The 20493-nt window shown below is 40.5% G+C and overlaps 1 protein-coding gene across 1 annotated transcript in view; it reads left to right on the forward strand.

Moving 5' to 3' along the window:
* The window catches only part of Oseg2 (intraflagellar transport protein Oseg2), an 892258-nt gene that overhangs the window by 586998 nt on the left and 284767 nt on the right, over positions 1 to 20493 (forward strand). The window contains exon 21 of the mRNA XM_067142201.2: positions 10363 to 10517. Coding sequence (XP_066998302.2) covers positions 10363 to 10517 — 155 coding nt within the window. The remainder of the gene's footprint in view (positions 1 to 10362; positions 10518 to 20493) is intronic.

The following is a 20493-nucleotide window of genomic DNA, read 5'->3' on the forward strand; positions in this document are numbered from 1 at the left end:
CAGAATGTACCTGGAACATCTTCCTTACGATCTGGAAACTGATAATCAGGCGTTGAGTTGGGTACTGGCCAAGCCGCGAAGGACCGGTCATCTAGCACATTGGACAGTGCGCATCTCAGCCTTCCAATTTGAAGCCCGCTACATTCGTGGCACGGAAAACATTGTGGCTGATGGCCTCAGTAGGATGTTCTACCCAGGCAGCTCTGACCCTCAATCAGAGCCTGCAGACCCCTCTCCCGAACAAGTATCAGCGTTTGTCAATGTAGTTCTCACTGACTCTCCCTTCCTTTTGAAGGATATAACTAAACATCAAGAGAATGATGCTAAGTTAAAAGCTATTATCGATAGGATTAAATCCAGTGAGCATGTTAACGCCTACATCCTTAAGAATGGTGTCTTGTGTTGTCCTGCTCGCGGTCGCAGAGACCCCAAAATTTTAGTCCCAACTAACCTGGTCCTGGCTCTCTTCAAATATTTTCATGAATCCCCAGTGGGTGGTCATCTGGGTGTGTTCAAAACGAGAGAGAAAATTCGTAACCACTTCATTTGGAAATCCATGGATAGTGTGAACTGTACCCTTGTCAAGTCTAGTAAGACTTCTAACATCAGTAAACCTGCCCCGAATACTCGTCTAGGTCTCTTGTCTTCCGAGCAAGTTTCTCACCCAATGGAGAGACTGTTCATAGACTATATCGGTCCTTTCTCGAGATCTCGGAATGGTCATCGTTTCACACTTGTGTGTGTTGACGCCTTTTCACGTTTTACATGGCTGTTCCCCACTCGTATGGCTAACGCCAACACCACCCTCTTGTGCTTGAAAAAGATATTCACTTCGTTTGGACCCTGTCAATTTTTGGTGAGTGATAACGCAAGAGCCTTTACTTCTGTCCAGTTCCAGAATTTCTGTTCTGATCTATCCATTGCTCATGTAACCACTACCTCGTATTACCCGAAGCCAAATTATGCTGAGAGAGTGATTCGTAACCTGCGATCTGCCTTCATTGCTTATCACTCCTCAGACCACTCCAAGTGGGATTCCTCACTAAATTGGTTGTCGTTTGCATTTAACGCTGCTGTCTATGAAAGCCACAAGCAAACCCCTGCTTCGTTAATGTTGGCTTTTACTCCAAATTCTCCTCTATCTAATCTGTGGTCAATTAATGATCTTCTACCCGATAATGCCAGCCCAGAAAAGATCCGAGCTAATTGGCACCGTGCACGAAAAAACTTGAAGGTTTATTGCGCTAAGGTCCAGCGTAATTACAACCACGGGCGAAGACCGTACGATCTGTCTGTGGGTGACCAGGTGTTTATTAAAAAGCACCCTGTCAGTAGTGCTGCGGACCATGTTATCGGTAAGTTGGCCCCCAGATTTCAAGGTCCCTGCACCATCTTAAAGTTCCTTACCCCGGTGACATTATTGGTGAACGATCCCGAAAGGAAAAGGATCAGCAGAGTCCACCTCTCCCAGGTCAAGGTACCTTAAGTCAGGTAGAGAGGGGGTAAATACCATTGTTGGTGACCATGTAGATTTAGTTGTAAGCTATTTGTAAGAGTTCAGTTATAAGATAATGATAAGTTTATTGTAAGGTATTTATAAGAGTTTATTATAAGGTAATAATAAGTTTTGTTGTAAGTTAGTTGTAAGTAATTGTGTAGGTAAAAACTTTAGGTATCCTCTAGTCTAATGGATTTAGTAGCGTAAGTTAGGTAAGTTTTAGTTTAGGGTCACTGCTTGGAATTTATTCCCCTTACTTTCAGGTTTAGGGTAAACTCCTGTAGTTTCCTTTCACCCCCACCGTAAACTTGTCAAATGAATGAATTATAGATAGTGCTTACCCCGGGGCTAGGTGCCCTAATATCCCTGGTGTGCGAGGGGGAACCCCTACTGCATACTCATTAAGCCACCCATTGGGTGACTCTACGCAAGATCTTTGAGCCCAGCAGCATAATTTTGCCTCAAGTATTCCCCTGTCTGCTGTGGTTTGTTTATGTTACGGTGGCTACAGTGATCAGCTTCTTCTGACGGCAACCTTAAGTGCCAAGTTGGGAGGCACACTGTGTGCCTCGGGCGCTACCATCTGGCACCACAATCCTGTGACGAACGTCCTAATGGAGGCAGTCTGACTGGACAGTGTCTCACCCATCTGCTTATTTGGTGCGAGATTCCACTGGACTGCAACTTACCTAGCTACCTGGTTTGGACTGAAATTGAATGGAGGCTGGCAGCAAACAGCCATGTCGGCAGCCACATCATCAGCCTGAATCTGTGGCCTAGCTGTGCTGTGACTGGTGTGAAAAGTGGTGCAAGATATTTAGTCCGTAATCTTGCCTAAAAGGAGGCCTTGAACGCTGTCTGACTAGAAAGCGAGAAGGTTCGTGATTAAGAACAATAGGCAGAAGGAATGAGTGTACAGCCTTTGGTGGACAGAGTAGAAATAGTCAAAGCAATTGTAAAAGGTTCAAAAGGCATTTTAAAGTGTAGTGTGTCTATCCATGTGGACATTTATGTGATATTTATTGAATAGGTGGATCATGAACACCTTTATTATTTTGAAAATTATAGGTAAACTGTAAACTCCAGGCTACTAAAAGGACCTTTGGTATAGTGACAGTTTGTTTTGGTTTATTGTTAGAAAGTCAACTTCAAGAAAATCATGATTGGTAGGGTCATGTATTTTTAGTATCTATACTATAGTGAGAACGTTTTCTAAACTGATCGCCTTTCTCCCCAGTAAATTATGTTTAGGGTCGAGCATGGCTCGACTTTCGGGGGGAGGAAGATGTCACAGGTGTGGAATATATTGGAAGTGGAAAGTGTTTATTGAATATTTTATTTGTAAACCTTGTTATGTAGTACTTACTGTATGATCTGAAGTGTGGTGATAAAATATTTTATTTGTATTCCATATAACTACCCAACCTGTACAGTGTAAATATTTTGGTAACATATGGTATTTGTAACAACTAGATTTCATTTCTATATTTACTGGAACTATTCAGAAAGTTGTAACTTGAATTTTGAACAGGGTGTATTGGTCTTTGTTAGTTACGTATTCTAGAAAGTATGTTCTGACTGTTCTGGAAATGGAAGATTCGCGATCGTGCGTATTCGACAAAATTATGTAAACATCGCGAACGAAGTAAGTGTTGTGATTGGTCAATCCGGGCAAGCTCCTGTGTTCTGATTGGCTACTCCAAGGCCAGGGTTCCCTTTAAAAGGCGCTAGGCAGCATTTCATGGGAGATCTGAAGTCTGAGGCCTTATGTCTCTGTGCCATCTTGGTCTTGACCTGCCGAGCCTCCCGAAGTTCTTGACGTCGTGATCGTCTCCCCGGTACCAGCATGGCCTGCCGTGGGGTATGCGCTGTTTCTTTCTGTCCGGTTTTAAGTTCCATTTAGTTTTTGTTTGGTGTATCACAGGAGTTTGCCCTAATCACCACTACTTGTTCAGATGTGAAAAGTTTTGATTTCACTCTAAAATATTTTGTGCTTCCTCTTACCTTCAAATTGTATTTGTCGAATTTGATTTGTACTGAGATGCACTTGGTTAACTCTTTGAGCTTAAGGCAAAGATCTTGTCTAAGAACACCTATGCTGTAGTTGGTCAAAGAACATGCATAATGTGTAATGTGTATCTTGATTTGGTGTACAGCTGAATTTGTACCGGAAGTTAATTTGTACTGACGATTTTGTAAATAATATTGTGGAAATCAAGGATCACAGTTGGTTTTTCAGAAACTGCAACCTAAGCCATCTCCATGCCCTTGGTAGGTTCCCAGCTCCTTTCCACGTTCCTGGTTTATTATGATCAAGTTGCCCCTACTGATTTTTACCAGTGTTGTTATCGGCGGAGTTCCGCGGAGTTCATCAGCTGTTTTCTTGTGTGTGTAGTGTCTTAGGTACCGTGTAATTGCACTTGCTTTCCTGCCTTTACTGTGTTTGTTGCAGCCGCTGAAGTAACAGTTACAAATTGAATCATTTATTTCAGAAACCACTTAAGTGACACTTTAATCAAAATGGAGTTTTTGACGGGATGTTACTATTTGGAGATAAATACATTGTTTTATGCAGAAACAACCTATGTTCCATATAAACAATGCTGTTAGGTAGTTGTGTAAATAATGTGTTTATTTCAGAAAAAACCCAAGCACCGTCGCTTAGGTTCTTTATGCGGTAAATTCATTCCTCCATTCATGACGGCTGGTGGCCCTGTTAGGATAACCTGTTTTTTTGACTCTTGTCACTTGACATTGTGGCTTTGGCATTTGACTTTATGCAAAACCTACCTTTGCCTCATACCTGTACACGCACGCACATTAATGGTGTCCCGACATAAACAATCAACACTGCCCCACTCCAGTACTGAAAAGGAGGGGAGAGAGTAAAGGGATAGTGTTGAAGGCCACTCCAGTACTGAAAAGGAGGGGAAGGGAGTGAACAGGGAGTGCTGAATACACAGTGTGTGTATTCCGGCGTTATACTGTAACATTGTAATAAGATGGCTCTTATCCTATCGCAGGTAAATCGAGGCCGTATTATTGGCATGTGGGAGGCTCACATGGTCCCCCAAGCAACAGCAGAAGCAATACCATGCAGTCTTAAGACAGTTTGGAAATGGATAGATATATGGCAAGAACGAGGTGAAAAAGGATTGGCAAACCCAATATAACGCAGCTACAAAATATTCCTAACTACTGCAGTATAAAATACTTTTCGGTGAAAAACCTCCTTTACCTCTTAATACTGTAATAATTCAGAGTAGGTTACTTTTTAAATTGTTTATGTTAAAATGCTATTTGTTCGGGGCGTCGACCTATAGAGTTCTTTTGCCCCTACTTGCACAATATATGAACCTGCATGTAATTGGAATTGCGGAAGTGTTGAGTGTTGAATGTGAGGAACGTTAAGGACAACACAAACACGCAGTCCCCAGGCCAGGGATATTAATCATTTACAATTAAAATCCCCTGACCCGGCCGGGAATCGAACTCGGGGTGGCCGGACGCGTTGCCCCGTACACCGCGGGGCCGGACGAGTAGGTAACATAATGCTGTACTTCAATACATTCGTCACTGTGCCCATTTCGATCACAACAAAGTCTTGTAGCGGGCTGTCTGCATGCAGTCCATGCAGCAATGCGTTAAGGGAGAAGGTGAGTCATTGTGCCTTCGACACTACCCCTTCACTCTCTTCCCCCATGTTTTGTACTGGATTGGCCTTCAACACTACCAATTCACTCTCTCCCCTTTTTTTCAGTACTGGAGTGGGGCAGTGTTGATTGTTTATGTCGGGACACCATTAATGTGCACGTCTGTACAAGAGGTGTTTTATATGAGGCAGCTCTGGTTAAATGTTTTCTTCAATACTTGACTTAGAAACTAATCGTTCGAAACTGTATTTGTACCGTGAGGGAGAAGTGAACAAAGGTCCAGATGAAGCCTGTTCTATGCTGCTACATTATTTTGACACTGAAATTCCATCTAATGTCAAGCACCTCATAATGTTTTGTGATGGGCCAACAGGCCAAAATATGAATCACACAGTTGTGCATTTCTTATTGAATATCTGTGACAGAGGTCGGTTTTAGACGATTACGCATAACTTTCCTCTCCATGGGCACTCTTTTTCACCTTGTGACAAGGATTTTGGGAGTATTAAATGGCTCTTGAGGAACGTGGACAGAATTTATACTCCAGATGAGCATGCTGAACTCATCTTAAAGGACGTTTTACCGCTTACCTCGGACGATATTGCAAGTTTTAAACATTGGTGGCCTACATCATACAAGAAAATAACAAAACTTGAATGAATCATCAGGCAGGGAAGTACCAAGAGAACGTAAGGAGCAATTAGAGGTTTCTAGTTACAAACAGTTTCTGTACTCTATGTATACTCCAAGACAAGTTGTGGCAAAGGCGTTTATTGGAGGATTTTCATCTACTTTCGCGCTACTGAAAACTGACAGCCCACCTGAACTACCTTCCAAGAAGGCTTATCCTTTGGGAAATGTAAGTTGATTACAATAATATTATTAAAGGGATATAAAATTATTGAGCAAGTAAAGACAACATTTTGTAGCCTGTGTTTGAGTCATCAGTCCATAGACTGGTTTGATGCAGCTCTGCATGCCACCCTACCCTGTGCTAAACTTTTCATTTCTACGTAACTATTGCATCGTACATCTGCTCTAATCTGCTTGTCATATTCATACCTTGGTCTACCCGTACCGTTCTTACCACTTACACTTCCCTCAAAAACCAACTGGACAAGTCCTGGGTGTCTTAAGATGTGTCCCATCATTCTATCTCTTCTTCTCGTCAAACTTACCCAAATCGGTCTCCTCTCACCAATTCGATTCAGTATCTCTTCATTCGTGATTCAATCTATCCATCTCACCTTCAGCATTCTTCTGTAACACCACATTTCAAAAGCTTCTATTCTCTTTCTTTCTGAGCTAGTTATCGTCCATGTTTCACTTCCATACAATGCCACGCTCCACACGAAAGTCTTCAAAAACATCTTTCTAATTCCGATATCAATGTTTGAAGTGAGCAAATTTCTTTTCTTAAGAAAATTCTTCCTGGCTTGTGCTAGTCTGCATTTTATGTCCTCCTTACTTCTGCCATCGTTAGTTATTTTACTACCCAAGTAACAATATTCATCTACTTCCTTTAAGACTTCATTTCCTAATCTAATATTTCCTACATCACCTGCCTTCGTTCGACTGCACTCCATTACTTTTGTTTTGGACTTATTTATTTTCATTTTGTACTCCTTACCCAAGACTTCATCCATACCATTCAGCAACTTCTCGAGATCTTCTGCAGTCTCAGATAAAATAACAATATCATCGGCAAATCTCAAGGTTTTGATTTCCTTTCATTGGACTGTGATTCCCTTTCCAAATTCCTCTTTGATTTCCTTTACTGCCTGTTCTATGTAAACATTGAAAAGGAGAGGGGACAAACTGCAGCCTTGCCTCACTCCTTTCTGGATTGCTGCTTCTTTTTCAAAGCCCTCGATTCTTATCACTGCAGACTGATTTTTATAAAGATTGTAGATAATTCTTCGTTCTCGGTATCTGATCCCTATCATCTTGAGAATCATAAATAGCTTGGTCCAATCAACATTATCAAATGCCTTTTCTAGATCTACGAATGCCATGTACGTGGGCTTGTCCTTCTTGATTCGATCCTCTAAGATCAGACGTAAAGTCAGGATTGCTTCACATGTTCCTACATTTCTTCTGAAGCCAAATTGATCTTCTCCCAGCTCAGCATCAACTTGTTTTTCCATTCTTCTGTAAATAATACGTGTTAAAATTTTGCAGGCATGAGATACTAAACTAATGGTGCGGTAGTTTTCACACCTGTCAGCACCAGCTTTCTTGGGAATAGGTATAACAACATCTGACGAAAATCAGATGGGACTTCTCCTGTCTCATACATCTTGCACGCTAAATGAAATAACCTTGCCGTGCTGGTTTCTCCTAAGGCAGTTAGTAATTCAGAGGGAATGCCATCAATTCCAGGTGCCTTGTTCCTATTTAGGTCACTCACAGCTCTGTCAAACTCTGACCTCAAAATTGGGTCTCCCATTTCATCAGCATCAACAGCCTCTTCATGTTCCAGAACCAAATTATCTACATCTTTACCTTGATACAACTGTTGGATATGCTCCTGCCATCTTTCTGCTTTGTCTTCTTTCCCTAGAAGTGGCTTTCCATCTGAGCTCTTAATATTCATACACCTAGATTTCCTTTCTCCAAAGGTTTCCTTGATTTTCCTGTATGCAGCATCAACCTTTCCTAGGACCATACAGCCTTCAACATCCTTGCACTTCTCCTTCAGCCATTCTTCCTTAGCTACCTTGCATTTTCTATCCACTTCATTCTTTAATCGCCTGTATTCTTTTCTGCCCTCTTCATTTCTAGCATTCTTGTATTTTCGTCGTTCATCAATCAGGTCTAGTATCTCCTGAGTTATCCACTGATTCTTAGTTGATCTTTTCTTCCTTCCTAACATTTCTTCAGCAGCCCTACTGACTTCATTTTTCATGACTCTCCACTCTTCCTCTATAATGTTTCCTTCCACCTTTTCATTTAGTCCTTTTGCAACATGTTCCTTGAAACAATCCCTCACACTCTTTTCTTTCAACTTGTCTAGATCCCATCTTTTTGCATTCTTTCCTTTCTTCAATTTCTTCAACTTCAGATGGCATTTCATGACCAACAAGTTGTGGTCAGAGTCCACGTCTGCTCCTGGGAAAGTTTTGCAATCCAACACCTGGTTTCTGAATCTCTGCCTAATCATAATGAAGTCTATTTTATACCTTCCAGTGTCTCCAGGTCTCGTCCACGTATACAGCTGTCGTTTGTGGTGTTTGAACCAAGTATTGGCAAGGACTAAATTATGATCAGTGCAGAATTCAACCCGCTGACTTCCTCTTTCGTTCCTTTGTCCCAATCCAAATTCTCCTACTGTACTACCTTCTCTTCCTTGGCCTACCACTGCATTTCAGTCTCCCATCACAATTAGATTCTCGTCACCTTTTACATATTGTATTAAATCTTCTATCTCCTCATATATTCTTTCGATTTCTTCATCGTCCGCTGAACTAGTAGGCATATAGACCTGCGCTATTGTGGTGGGCATTGGTTTGGTGTCTATCTTGACGACAATAATTCTTTCACTATGCTGGTTGTAGTAGCTTACCCACTGCCCTATTTTCTTATTCATTATTGTAGCCTGTAATAACTTTATGAACTTTTACTGGGTTCTGCACAATGCAATTTTTAATGCAATTTTTGGTTTTAGGTTCCTATCAACAGAAAGAAAGTTGAAGACTTGAACAAATTAATGGACTAGACCGTTGGTTATGAAGACTTTTATGACAGCATCATTCATTGGCCAAAAAATGTGAGAGAACGTGCCGAGGATATGCCAGAGGCTGAATAAAGCCAGAAAGACTTTTATTGTTGTAATTTGTATTTTGTGGTTCATTAGCTGATGGGTATTATATTTTGATGAATAGAACGGTGTTATTTACTTAACCTTTCATCTTAAAACTAGCATAGAATATTCAGTTAGCTGCTTTTTAAATAATTGCTACAGAAATAAACAGGAAATGTTGTTTATTTCAGATACAACCGAAGTGCAATGTTAAAAAAAAATTAATAGCATTTCATAATTTTTTAAAAATATTTCATGTTTACTACACTTTTCTAGCACATTAAAGTTTCATTAAAAAAAACTCCTGCCACACAGTTTTTCTTATTTTCCCAATAGTTTGAAAAAGTGCACTTAGGTGGTTTCTGCAATTAGCGATTCAATTGTTCCAACCTAAATATCGCTGTATTTCTACTGTAATTAATTTCATGTTGGTCTCTATTCAGTGTCTTGTAATTGCCAAATGAGACCTGATTTTATCTTATAATTTTGCTCTTTTCTCATTGGCAACATGTAACATTGTTTTCCTTTAAGGTGATTTTTTTGCTTTCAGTACTTAAGTTGTGCTTTCTTGAGGATTGAGTTTATGGTTAATTCTTGGGATTTTGTCCTGTGCTATTGTTGTTTCTCTTGGTATGTAGATTGGTTTTTTGATTGATGTTTTGTTGATGTTCTAACTTTCAAGTATTAGAATGGTATAAACAGAATTTAATCATAAGTGTTTTACATTTTTAATAACTTTCTGTCATTCATAAAAAAATTAAAAATATGATTTGTTAGAATTTGGTCTTTCCAGAATGAAATATGTCATTCTGATTTTAATTAATGGTATTTTTTCAGGTATAATCTCCTAATATATATTTTGCTTCTCAGGTATTTCCCAAATTGATGCTATATTTAATTAGTTTGGACAGACTGAAGAACCTCACATTTATAAATCAGAAGTATTCTGTTGAACATAATGTAGTGTGTCTAGTGCTAATTTTTCTTTTAACAGTCATATTTGTTTTGGAGTAGTGAAGCCTCCTACAGTACTACAATATCCGTGTTATTTTCATCTGAACATCTGGCTCCATGCCACGCTGGCCTTTGGTCCAAGGGGTCCCATGTCCAATTATCAGCTGGGTCCGGGATTTTAACCTTCATTGGTTAATTCCGCTGGCTTAGGGACTGAGTGCATGTGCTGTCTTCAACATTAAAATTAATTATGGGTAAGACCCCATAGATGCGGATGTCGCCTATGGGTGTTAATTGTAACGACCTGCACCAGGCCTCCGATATTCATCTGAATGTTGGATCGGTATACCCTTGTACCTCAGTGTGTTTGAATGCAAATCTGTTGTTCTTCATTTGATATAAATACATGCTTTGGGACATTTTTTAATTCAATGCTTTACTTCTGTCATTTTCAGTTTGAATTTGCTTTCTTTGTGGCTACAACTTTATTGCCATCCAAAGTCCCTGATCTTCATTTCAAGTATGCAATGGCTCTTGAAGATGATGGGAAGTTCAAAGAAGCCGAGGATCAGTTTATTAAAGCGAACAGGCCCAAAGAAGCTGTACTCATGTAAGTTTCATTAGATTATCACATAAAGGTACTTCTGCTATGAGTGTTGTTTTGTGGGCTGCTGTACAATTAATTTCATGTAGCCAGATTACATTAAGAGTTAGTTCTTTTGACTCTGCTTAAATTAATTAATATTTCACAAAATTGTTACCATCGGACAGCCACTAGTGTTTAGTATAAGTCCTACAGTATAACCTACATTCTTAGAATGAATGGGTCAGTCAGTCTCCAATGATCTGCATTTAGAACTGTCGCCCAGGTAATGGATTCCCTATCAGTTATTTACCTAGTCTTTTCTTAAATGATTTCCCCTTGGGAAATTAATCCAATTCCTAATTCCTTTTCCTATAAAGGAATATTTGCCCCAATTTGTACTCTTGAATTCCAACTTTATCTTCACATTGCATCATTCATACTTTTTAAAACTCCGTTCGAACGTATTCATCCACTGACATCATTCCATGCAGCCTCTCCACTGACAAGTCGGAACATACCATTTATTTTGTTATTGTAGTAGCCCTTTCTTTTCACTTTCAACTTGAACTGTGAAGTTACCCAGTCCGTCAGACCTAATGTAGATGTTTAAATTGATTCTTTCATGACATAGATATTGATTCCCATAGGGAATCTGAAATATTTGTCCTGAATGTGTAAATTTATAATACCAATATAAATGGTCCGTTATTGGACATTATAAATTTTCCAGCTAACTCATTATTGGTTGCCAGCGTTTTGCCCTCGTGTGCTAGGGTGGGCTCATCAGTTGGTACCTAGCACACCTACCAATACGCTGGCTAGTGCATACCGTGGAGGCCACTGCGTAGGCTAACTGGAGCCACCGGCAGTGCCAATGCACTAAGAGACTTTGTCTCATTATCAAAAATTGATGCCTGCTTGGCCATCAGATGACATAGATATTGATTCCCATAGGGAATCTGAAATATTTGTCCTGAATGAGTAAATTTATAATACCAATATAAATGGTCCGTTATTGGACATTATAAATTTTCCAGCTAACTCATTCTTGGTTGCCAGCATTTCGCCCTCGTGTGCTAGGGTGGGCTCATCAGTTGGTACCTAGCACACCTACCAATACGCTGGCTAGTGCATACCGTGGAGGCCACTGCGTAGACTAACTGGAGCCACCGGCAGTGCCAATGCACTAAGAGACTTTGTCTCATTATCAAAAATTGATGCCTGCTTGGCCATCAGATGACATAGATATTGATTCCCATAGGGAATCTGAAATATTTGTCCTGAATGAGTAAATTTATAATACCAATATAAATGGTCGGTTATTGGACATTATAAATTTTCCAGCTAACTCATTCTTGGTTGCCAGCGTTTTGCCCTCGTGTGCTAGGGTGGGCTCATCAGTTGGTACCTAGCACACCTACCAATACGCTGGCTAATGCATACCGTGGAGGCCACTGCGTAGGTTAACTGGAGCCACCGGCAGTGCCAATGCACTAAGAGACTTTGTCTCATTATCAAAAATTGATGCCTGCTTGGCCATCAGATGACATAGATATTGATTCCCATAGGGAATCTGAAATATTTGTCCTGAATGAGTAAATTTATAATACCAGTTAGTCTACGCAGTGGCCTCCACGGTATGCACTAGCCAGCGTATTGGTAGGTGTGCTAGGTACCAACTGATGAGCCCACCCTAGCACACGAGGGCGAAACGCTGGCAACCAAGAATGAGTTAGCTGGAAAATTTATAATGTCCAATAACGGACCATTTATATTGGTATTATAAATTTACTCATTCAGGACAAATATTTCAGATTCCCTATGAGAATCAATATCTATGTCATCTGATGGCCAAGCAGGCATCAATTTTTGATAATGAGACCAAGTCTCTTAGTGCATTGGCACTGCCGGTGGCTCCAGTTAGCCTACGCAGTGGCCTCCACGGTATGCACTAGCCAGCGTATTGGTAGGTGTGCTAGGTACCAACTGATGAGCCCACCCTAGCACACGAGGGCGAAACGCTGGCAACCAAGAATGAGTTAGCTGGAAAATTTATAATGTCCAATAACGGACCATTTATATTGGTATTATAAATTTACTCATTCAGGACAAATATTTCAGATTCCCTATGGGAATCAATATCTATGTCATCTGATGGCCAAGCAGGCATCAATTTTTTATAATGAGACAAAGTCTCTTAGTGCATTGGCACTGCCGGTGGCTCCAGTTAGCCTATGCAGTGGCCTCCACGGTATGCACTAGCCAGCGTATTAGTAGGTGTGCTAGGTACCAACTGATGAGCCCACCCTAGCACACGAGGGCAAAATGCTGGCAAACAAGAATGAGTTAGCTGGAAAATTTTATAATGTCCAATAACGGACCATTTATATTGGTATGATTCTTTCATGGCCTGTATTGACAGACTTGGTAATCTTTTGGGATTTTGCCATGTGAAAGAAAATAAAGAGAGATTCTTTTTGTTCCACAAAGACTTCGCTCTGCATATTCAGAAGAGCAAGCACGTCTATCCATGACAAAGACTTCTCAAACCATGACAGTTTGAACTTAAAAATACTTAACCATTGGTCTATTGTACAAGTTACTCTCATTCATCATCGGATGGTTCACCGTCTAGTTTCCTAGTTGGAAGTGATGATGCCACTTCAGCTCAAAGTAAGATGTTTCACGTTCAATACGTCTGTGTGTTACAAAATAGACAGCAAAGTCATCAGACTAATGAAAGCCAATGGCAGAGGCACTGGGAAAAGCTATTTGCATGTTAACAGGTTCAACAGTACAGATAGATAGATGGCAGATAGTGAAGTTACTTACTTACTCACTCACTCACTCACTCACTCCTTGGCGCTACAGCCCCTGTAGGGCCTTGACCACCTGGACAATCTCCACCCACTCTTCTCTGTTGACTGCTCTGGTTCTCCATCTTCTAAATCCCATCCATCTCAAATCCTCCTCCACGCTGTCCAACCATCTGATCCTCGGTCTTCCCCTCATACAACGTCCTTCTGGTTTCCCATCAAAGACTTTCTTCACTGTCCTATTCTCTGTTATTCTTTCTACATGTCCCAACCATCACAGTCTACTACTCTTTATTTCTGCTAATATATCTGGCTTATTGTACAGCTCTCTGATTTCCTTATTATTTCTGATTCACCAGAGTCCACCATCTTTATTGGTCCATACACTTTCCTAAGTATCTTCCTTTCCCATCTCCGTAGCAACTCTTCATCACCTTGTGTCATAGTCCAAGTCTCCGCACCATACATCATCACAGGTCTCACTACCATGCAATAAACAGTCAGCTTCAGATTCCTACTAAGACTCCTTGCTTTAAATACCTTGCCTAAGGCAAAGTAACACCTATTACCAGCTGCTATCCTGGCATGTATTTCTTCTTTCATATCATTGTTTTCAGCTACAATTGACCCTAGATATTTAAAGCTTTTGCAGCGTTGATATTCTTTCCCATTTAAATTCACATATTTGTCTGCTTCATTATACTCTTTCCTAGACATTAGTATGTACTTAGTTTTTGACTGATTAATCATAAGTCCCATCTCAGCCCCATATTTTTCTAGTGTTATCAACTTCTCTTCCAGATCCAGTTTCCTCCTGGATAGCAAATCAATATCATCTGCATATGCAAGGTCTTGTGTCACTCGGTTAAACAATGTTCCACCGGGGTTGCTTCCTTGAATTATTCGCATTACCCTCTCCAAAGCAATGTTAAACAGAAGGGTGGAGAGTACATCACCCTGTCGTAATCCTCGGTTAACTTCAAAAGCTTTAGATAAAGTACCCTCAACCTTTACTTTACATACTGTTGTCGCTAGAGTCACTTGGACCAATCTTGTCAGTTTGTTAGGTGTTCCTGCCTCTTCCATTGCCTTCCATAACTGATCCCTTCTGATACTATCATACGCTTGTTTAAAATCAATAAACAGCTGATGAACATCAATGTTATACTCGTAACGTTTTTCAATGATCTGTCTGATAGTAAAAATCTGGTCCGTAGTAGATCTGTTAATTCTGAAGCCACACTGGTAATCTCCTAGATATTCTTCAACTTATGGTCTCAGCCTTCCAGCTGTGATTTTTGCTGAGATTTTATAAGCAATACATAGCAGTGCTATTCCTCTATAATTCCCACAGTCTGCTTTATCATGTTTCTTATGTATAGGGCAGAGAATTGCTATATTCCACTGTTCTGGCATTTCCTCTTTTTGCCATATCTCTACCATAATTTCGTGCAACCACCTTGTTAGTTTCTCACCTCCATATTTTAACATTTCTGCAGTAATGTTGTCTTCTCCTGGTGCCTTATTGCTTTTAAGAGCATTGATTCCATCTTTAACTTCTTGCAATGTAGGTTCCTTGATTGATTCCAGGTTCACTTCTTCTCTACTTTGTTCCTGCCCACTCTCTTCTCTCTGCACATCTTCGACCTCACCTTCAAATCCTGACTACTTATTCAGCAGTTCACTAAAATATTCCACCCATCTGTCTAACATCTAATCCTTATTTCCAATCAGATTTCTCTCCTTATCTTTGCAGAAAACTGCTCTGGGTTGAAATCCTTTGTTTATATCGTTTACCGTTATATAAAACTGTCTATTTTCCTGAGCAGTTTTTCTCTCTTCTAATTCTTCAATCCACTGTTTCTCAAATCCTCTGTTTTTCTTCCTACATTCTTTGTCTGCTTCCTTTTTCTTCTCTCTGTATTCTTCTACAGTAGTTCTTGTTCTTCTCTGTAACATTCTCCTTCTTGCCCCGTTCCTTTCTTCAATCTTCTTCCTACAATCTTCATCAAACCAGTGCTGGATCCTCGATTGTTTCTTTCTGCCCAAAACAGTTTCGGCCGTTTTGTATATTATACCTTTAACCGTTTGCCATCTTACTTCAATACTCTCTCTTTCCAATCTTCAATTTCATTAAGGCTATTTGTCAAAAGCATTGCATATTGGTGTGCAATATGTTCATCCTTTCTTAACTTAGCATCATCAAACCTGGGTATAACAACTCTCTTAATCTCTCTGTAGTTGGCTATCCTTTATCTGTATTTGACTCTTACCAGATAAAGATCACTATCTCCATCTGCACCTCGACAGCTATCCACTTCCAAGATATCTGAAGGATGCCGTCTATCTATAAGCACATGATCAATTTGGCTCTTTGTGATCCCATCAGGGGAGCACCATGGTACTTTCCTTATATTCTTCGTTTGTATCCTTGAGCTTTTAATAAGCATGTTATTACCCGTAGCAAAATCAATCAACCTTATACCATTATCGTTCGAAACCTCGTGCAAACTCTCCTTACCAGCTGTTTTCCTGTAAGCAATTTCTCTTCCCACTTGGGCATTAAAGTCCCGCCATCACCACTTTAATATCATGCTTTGCCACTGGTGCTAATTCTTGTTCCAGTTGTTCATAAAAGGTATCCTTCTCTGCTGACTGCATCTTCTGTTTTACCGAGCTCGATAGCTGCAGTCGCTTAAGTGCAGCCAGTATCCACTAATCGGGAGATAGTGGGTTCGAGCCCACTGTCAGCAGCCCTGAAGATGGTTTTCCGTGGTTTCCCATTTTCACACCAGGCAAATGCCGGGACTGTACCTTAATTAAGGGCACGGCCGCTTCCTTCCAATTCTTAGGCCTTCCCTACCCCATCGTCGCCATAAGACATATCTGTGTCGGTGCGACGTAAAGCAAATAGCATCTTCTGTTTGTGCACATATACATATGAAAGACATATTGAAGAAGCAGGCTTTTACTCGTAGAATACACATTCTATCATTAACGGGCTTAAAGTTCAATATTACACTCTTATATACATTATCAACAAGGAACCCTGTACCTCTGTATCCTCTGTTTCCACAGCTATAGAACAAGGTGTGTGTCCCAGTTGCAAGTACTCCACTTCCATTCCATTTTACCTCTTGTACTGCTACCACCATCACATTATATTTTTTCATTTCGTTCTTCAGGTTCAATAATCCTCCAGGTTAATTCAGTGTTCTTACATTCCATGTTGTGAAATACCAATTCATACGCCGTTTCCGTTGCTAGGGTCGTTTATCCATTACATCCGTCTGGTTTCCTTTGTCCTTTGGTTCCGTAACGAGAGTTTTTTTTCCGGGGTAGGGTTGTTGACCCCACACCCAACCCCCAACCTGGAGGACCAGGGTACTGCTCTTAGTCTGGCCCATCGCCTTAGACCTGTCCAGCTTCGGTGGCCCTACCAGGAGCCATGGCTCCCGCTGGCATAGCTCTAAGGGTCATTTGAGCATGCAATCCTCCAAAAACACCCGGCAATGCCATATTGCCTTCGTCAAGGTGGAGAAGTGAAGTTAGCAGGTGTATTATCAAAGTGTGAAAAGTAAAACGTGTGTGAAGTGACATCTTAAACTGTGGTGTGTTAACACAAGTGTTAGTGAAGTGTTCTAAGCAGCCATTTCCTTGTAACTGGATAAAGAATATGGCATCTAAAGATAAGCAAGTTCCAATGGAGAACCTGGTAAAGCAGGCTGTGCAGGAAGCGCTGAGTGACAAGGACATGCTGGGGAGTCTAGCCAACATAATTCTGGAACAGGTAACCAATGGAGTAGTGGAGAAACTGAAAGAAACTATAGACTTCAAAACAAAAGTGATTGAAGAACTGAAGGGAGCAGTAACTGAGAGAGACTCTCATATCAAGAACCTCGAGACCCAGCTGCACGCGAAGACGGACGAGCTGGAGCAGTACTTGAGGCGGCAGTATCTTGGAGTGTTTGGGGGGCCTGAGTCCGATCGAGAAAACAGACGACGCTATCATTAACTTGGCTAGAGGAATAGTAGTTGACCTCAGTCTTCAGGACATAGATAGGTCACATAGCGTGGGGAAGAGGAAACCAGGACAGCAGAGACCCATCATAGTGAAGTTTGTATCCTACAGGAAGAGGAATGAAGTATTTGTTAATAAGAAAAGACTGAAAGGAACGACCAAAACGATGCGTAAAGACTGTAAAGACCTTACACAGGCCCGCTCGCAGCTTCTCCATGAGGCTATCTCCAAATTTGTTATCCAATAGACATGGACCAGGGTCAAGACTGTTATGTTTAAACACCATGATAGGAAGTTTTATATTACAAACGAAAAAAACTTAAAAAACATTCGCGACCACTAGCCAAAGAAGGATAGAACTTTGTGAAATGATATTTTAAGTAGATATAGCATAGGTATAGAATAGCACTGTTATTAGTAATTAACATAGGTTAGTCACTTCTGAATTTTACTTATTTACTATCTGAGTTTAGGCTAGCTTAGTAATTGTGAAGTTGGCAATGCAAAGGTATAGGGGAAACAAATGTCTCTAATCTCAACGTGCATACTCCGACAAGAGCACAACCAGTACCGACCCTCACCCCTCCTGTAGCTAGTACCGCTAATTGCCTGGCAGACCTTGAATCTAAGCTGCCAAGTTCTTTGTTTGTTAGCCAAGTCAACACACAAAGCATAGTTCCTCATTTCACTGATTTCTCCGATATATTCACCGGAAATATTATACACGTAATAATGGTATCTGAGTCCTGGCTTAAAGAATCAATCCCTTCTTCATTTGTCCATATGGAAGGCTACTCACTAATCAGGAATGATGGAATGAGGAAGGGAGGGGGAGGTGTGGCAATGTACATACAGAATGACCTGAAGTTTAAAACAATTCTTAAAATGTCGAATCAGTTCACCAATAGTCCCGAATTCCTTTTTATTGAATTGAAAGTTCGTCGTGTAAAGTACCTACTTGGTGTAGTGTATCGTGCGCCGAAGGCTGGATATATGGAAGACCTGGAAGGAGCGCTTCAGGACTTACTACCCAGGTATGAGCATGTAATTTTAATGGGAGACTTTAATACTGACCTGACAAATCATGACTCGTTGAAGACTAAATGATTTTAAAACATATTTACTTCCCTTAATATGTTCATCCTCCTCCTAAATCCTACTCACCACGCAGCCACCTCCTGTACCCTGTTAGACCTAATCATAACCAGTAACACAGACAGAATACAGACCCATGGATAGTTCCCCACCCCTGTATCATCACACCAAGACCTTATTTATGCTGCCTAATCTCTCAAGTGCCCAAAATACGAACCCAAATTGATTAAATACTGAGACATTAAGAACATAAACGAAGATGAGTTTATATTAGACACATTAAACACACTGTGGGATCACATCCAAAACTTGCATAACATAGACGATAAAGTTAGTCTCTTCAACAAATCAGTATAGACTCTCTGCGACAAACACGTCCCAGTTTGGACAGCTGGAATAAAATGTAAACCAGCACCATGGCTGACACAAGACAACAGACAAAAAAAGTGTGACAGAGACGCAGCGTATAAACACTCCAATAAATATCCAACAGCCAAAAATGTTGACAGATACAAAAAAACTACTTAATGCAACAACTCAAGCGATCAGAAATGCAAAAATACATGAAATCCTGAAAAGCAACAGCTCAACCAAGGTGTGGAAATCTGTCCACAACAATAGTCTGGGGGAAAACAAAGGAAACAATTTAAAAAATAGACATACCACTGGATGACCTCTACAGACATTTTAGCACTCAATCATCAGCACAGACAGACGAACAAACCAAAAAAAGAAACAATAGAAAGAATTATATCTAAACAGAGACTATTGACCGATCCATTTCAGTTTTCCCACGTTACACCACATGACGTTAGGACCGTAATATCTGAAATAAAATCCGATGCACTAGTTGTGACGGAATAAACTTGTTGCAGATAAAAAATGTACGGAAATTGTTCTCCCCTCAATCACACACATTATGAACACTTCTCTCATGACTGGGATCTTTCCTTCTGAATAGAAGTGTGCCATACTACAGCCTTTATAAAAAACAAGAGAACCCAACCAACCCAGAAGAATTTTGACCAATTTGTATATTACCCTGCCTACGTAAAATACTTGAAAAAATCGTACACAAACAATTCTCTATTAATCTTCAAAAACACAACCTACTGGACAGATTTCAGTCAGGATTCCGACCTAACCACAGCACCACAACAGCATTACTGAAAGTTACCAATGACATTCAATTAGAAATGGATAAAGGACAAATGACATTTCTCATACTATTAGACTTATGTAAAGCATTTGACTGTATAGACAGAAACATATTATTGGCAAAATTCAAAGCTATCAATTTTTCCCCTACACCTTTTTCTTGGCTGCAGTCATATCTCACAGGACGTCAGTAGTGTGTATCAGTAGGCACTAATACCTCAAAGTGGGAACAAACAGAAGCAGGCATAATTCAAGGGAGTGCCCTGGCACCTCTCCTCTTCTCCATGTACCTAAATGACTTAACAAAATATCTAAAAATCTGTAAATATCACTTACATGCAGATGACATACTGTACCAGGAAGGCATAGGCCCTGGCACATAAGAGTTATAAATCTTTATTCATGAGCGAACGGCTAAGTTACAAAGCACAGACAGCTGTGCAAGAGAAGGTTCTTGTTCTCACTGCACTGTGTGGGGGAGACCGCATGAGTGGTGCAAGGTCAAGTGACGTCAGCACTGCCTGTAGCTTCCCTCCCCTTAGAATTCTCTCGAAACCATTTTTAAGATTCTCAACGACTGGATCAATAAATATGAGACCAACACTAAATTGTAGCCCATATTTTGAAAGTACAACCCTGCAAATTTGAGATTAATCCGTCCAGTAGTTTCCAAGATACAAGAAGTTGAAGTTTGGGAAGTATTATCACCCCTTCATCACCTGACTCAGAGCGCTGCTCGCAGCCGGATATAAATAGGTCAACGAACCGAGCGTATAGCCGGTGTGTGTATTATAACAGAACGACAGTATGCTCCGTCGCGATCCGCGAAGATGTAGAAGTTACACTCAAACACTTTGAAATTGTGCGAAGACGTCTCAAGTAAAGTTTCTACCGTGTCGTGACGAATGAA

This window comes from Anabrus simplex, chromosome 2 (genome assembly GCF_040414725.1).
Source record: "Anabrus simplex isolate iqAnaSimp1 chromosome 2, ASM4041472v1, whole genome shotgun sequence".
In the NCBI taxonomy this organism is placed as follows: Eukaryota; Metazoa; Arthropoda; class Insecta; order Orthoptera; family Tettigoniidae; genus Anabrus; species Anabrus simplex.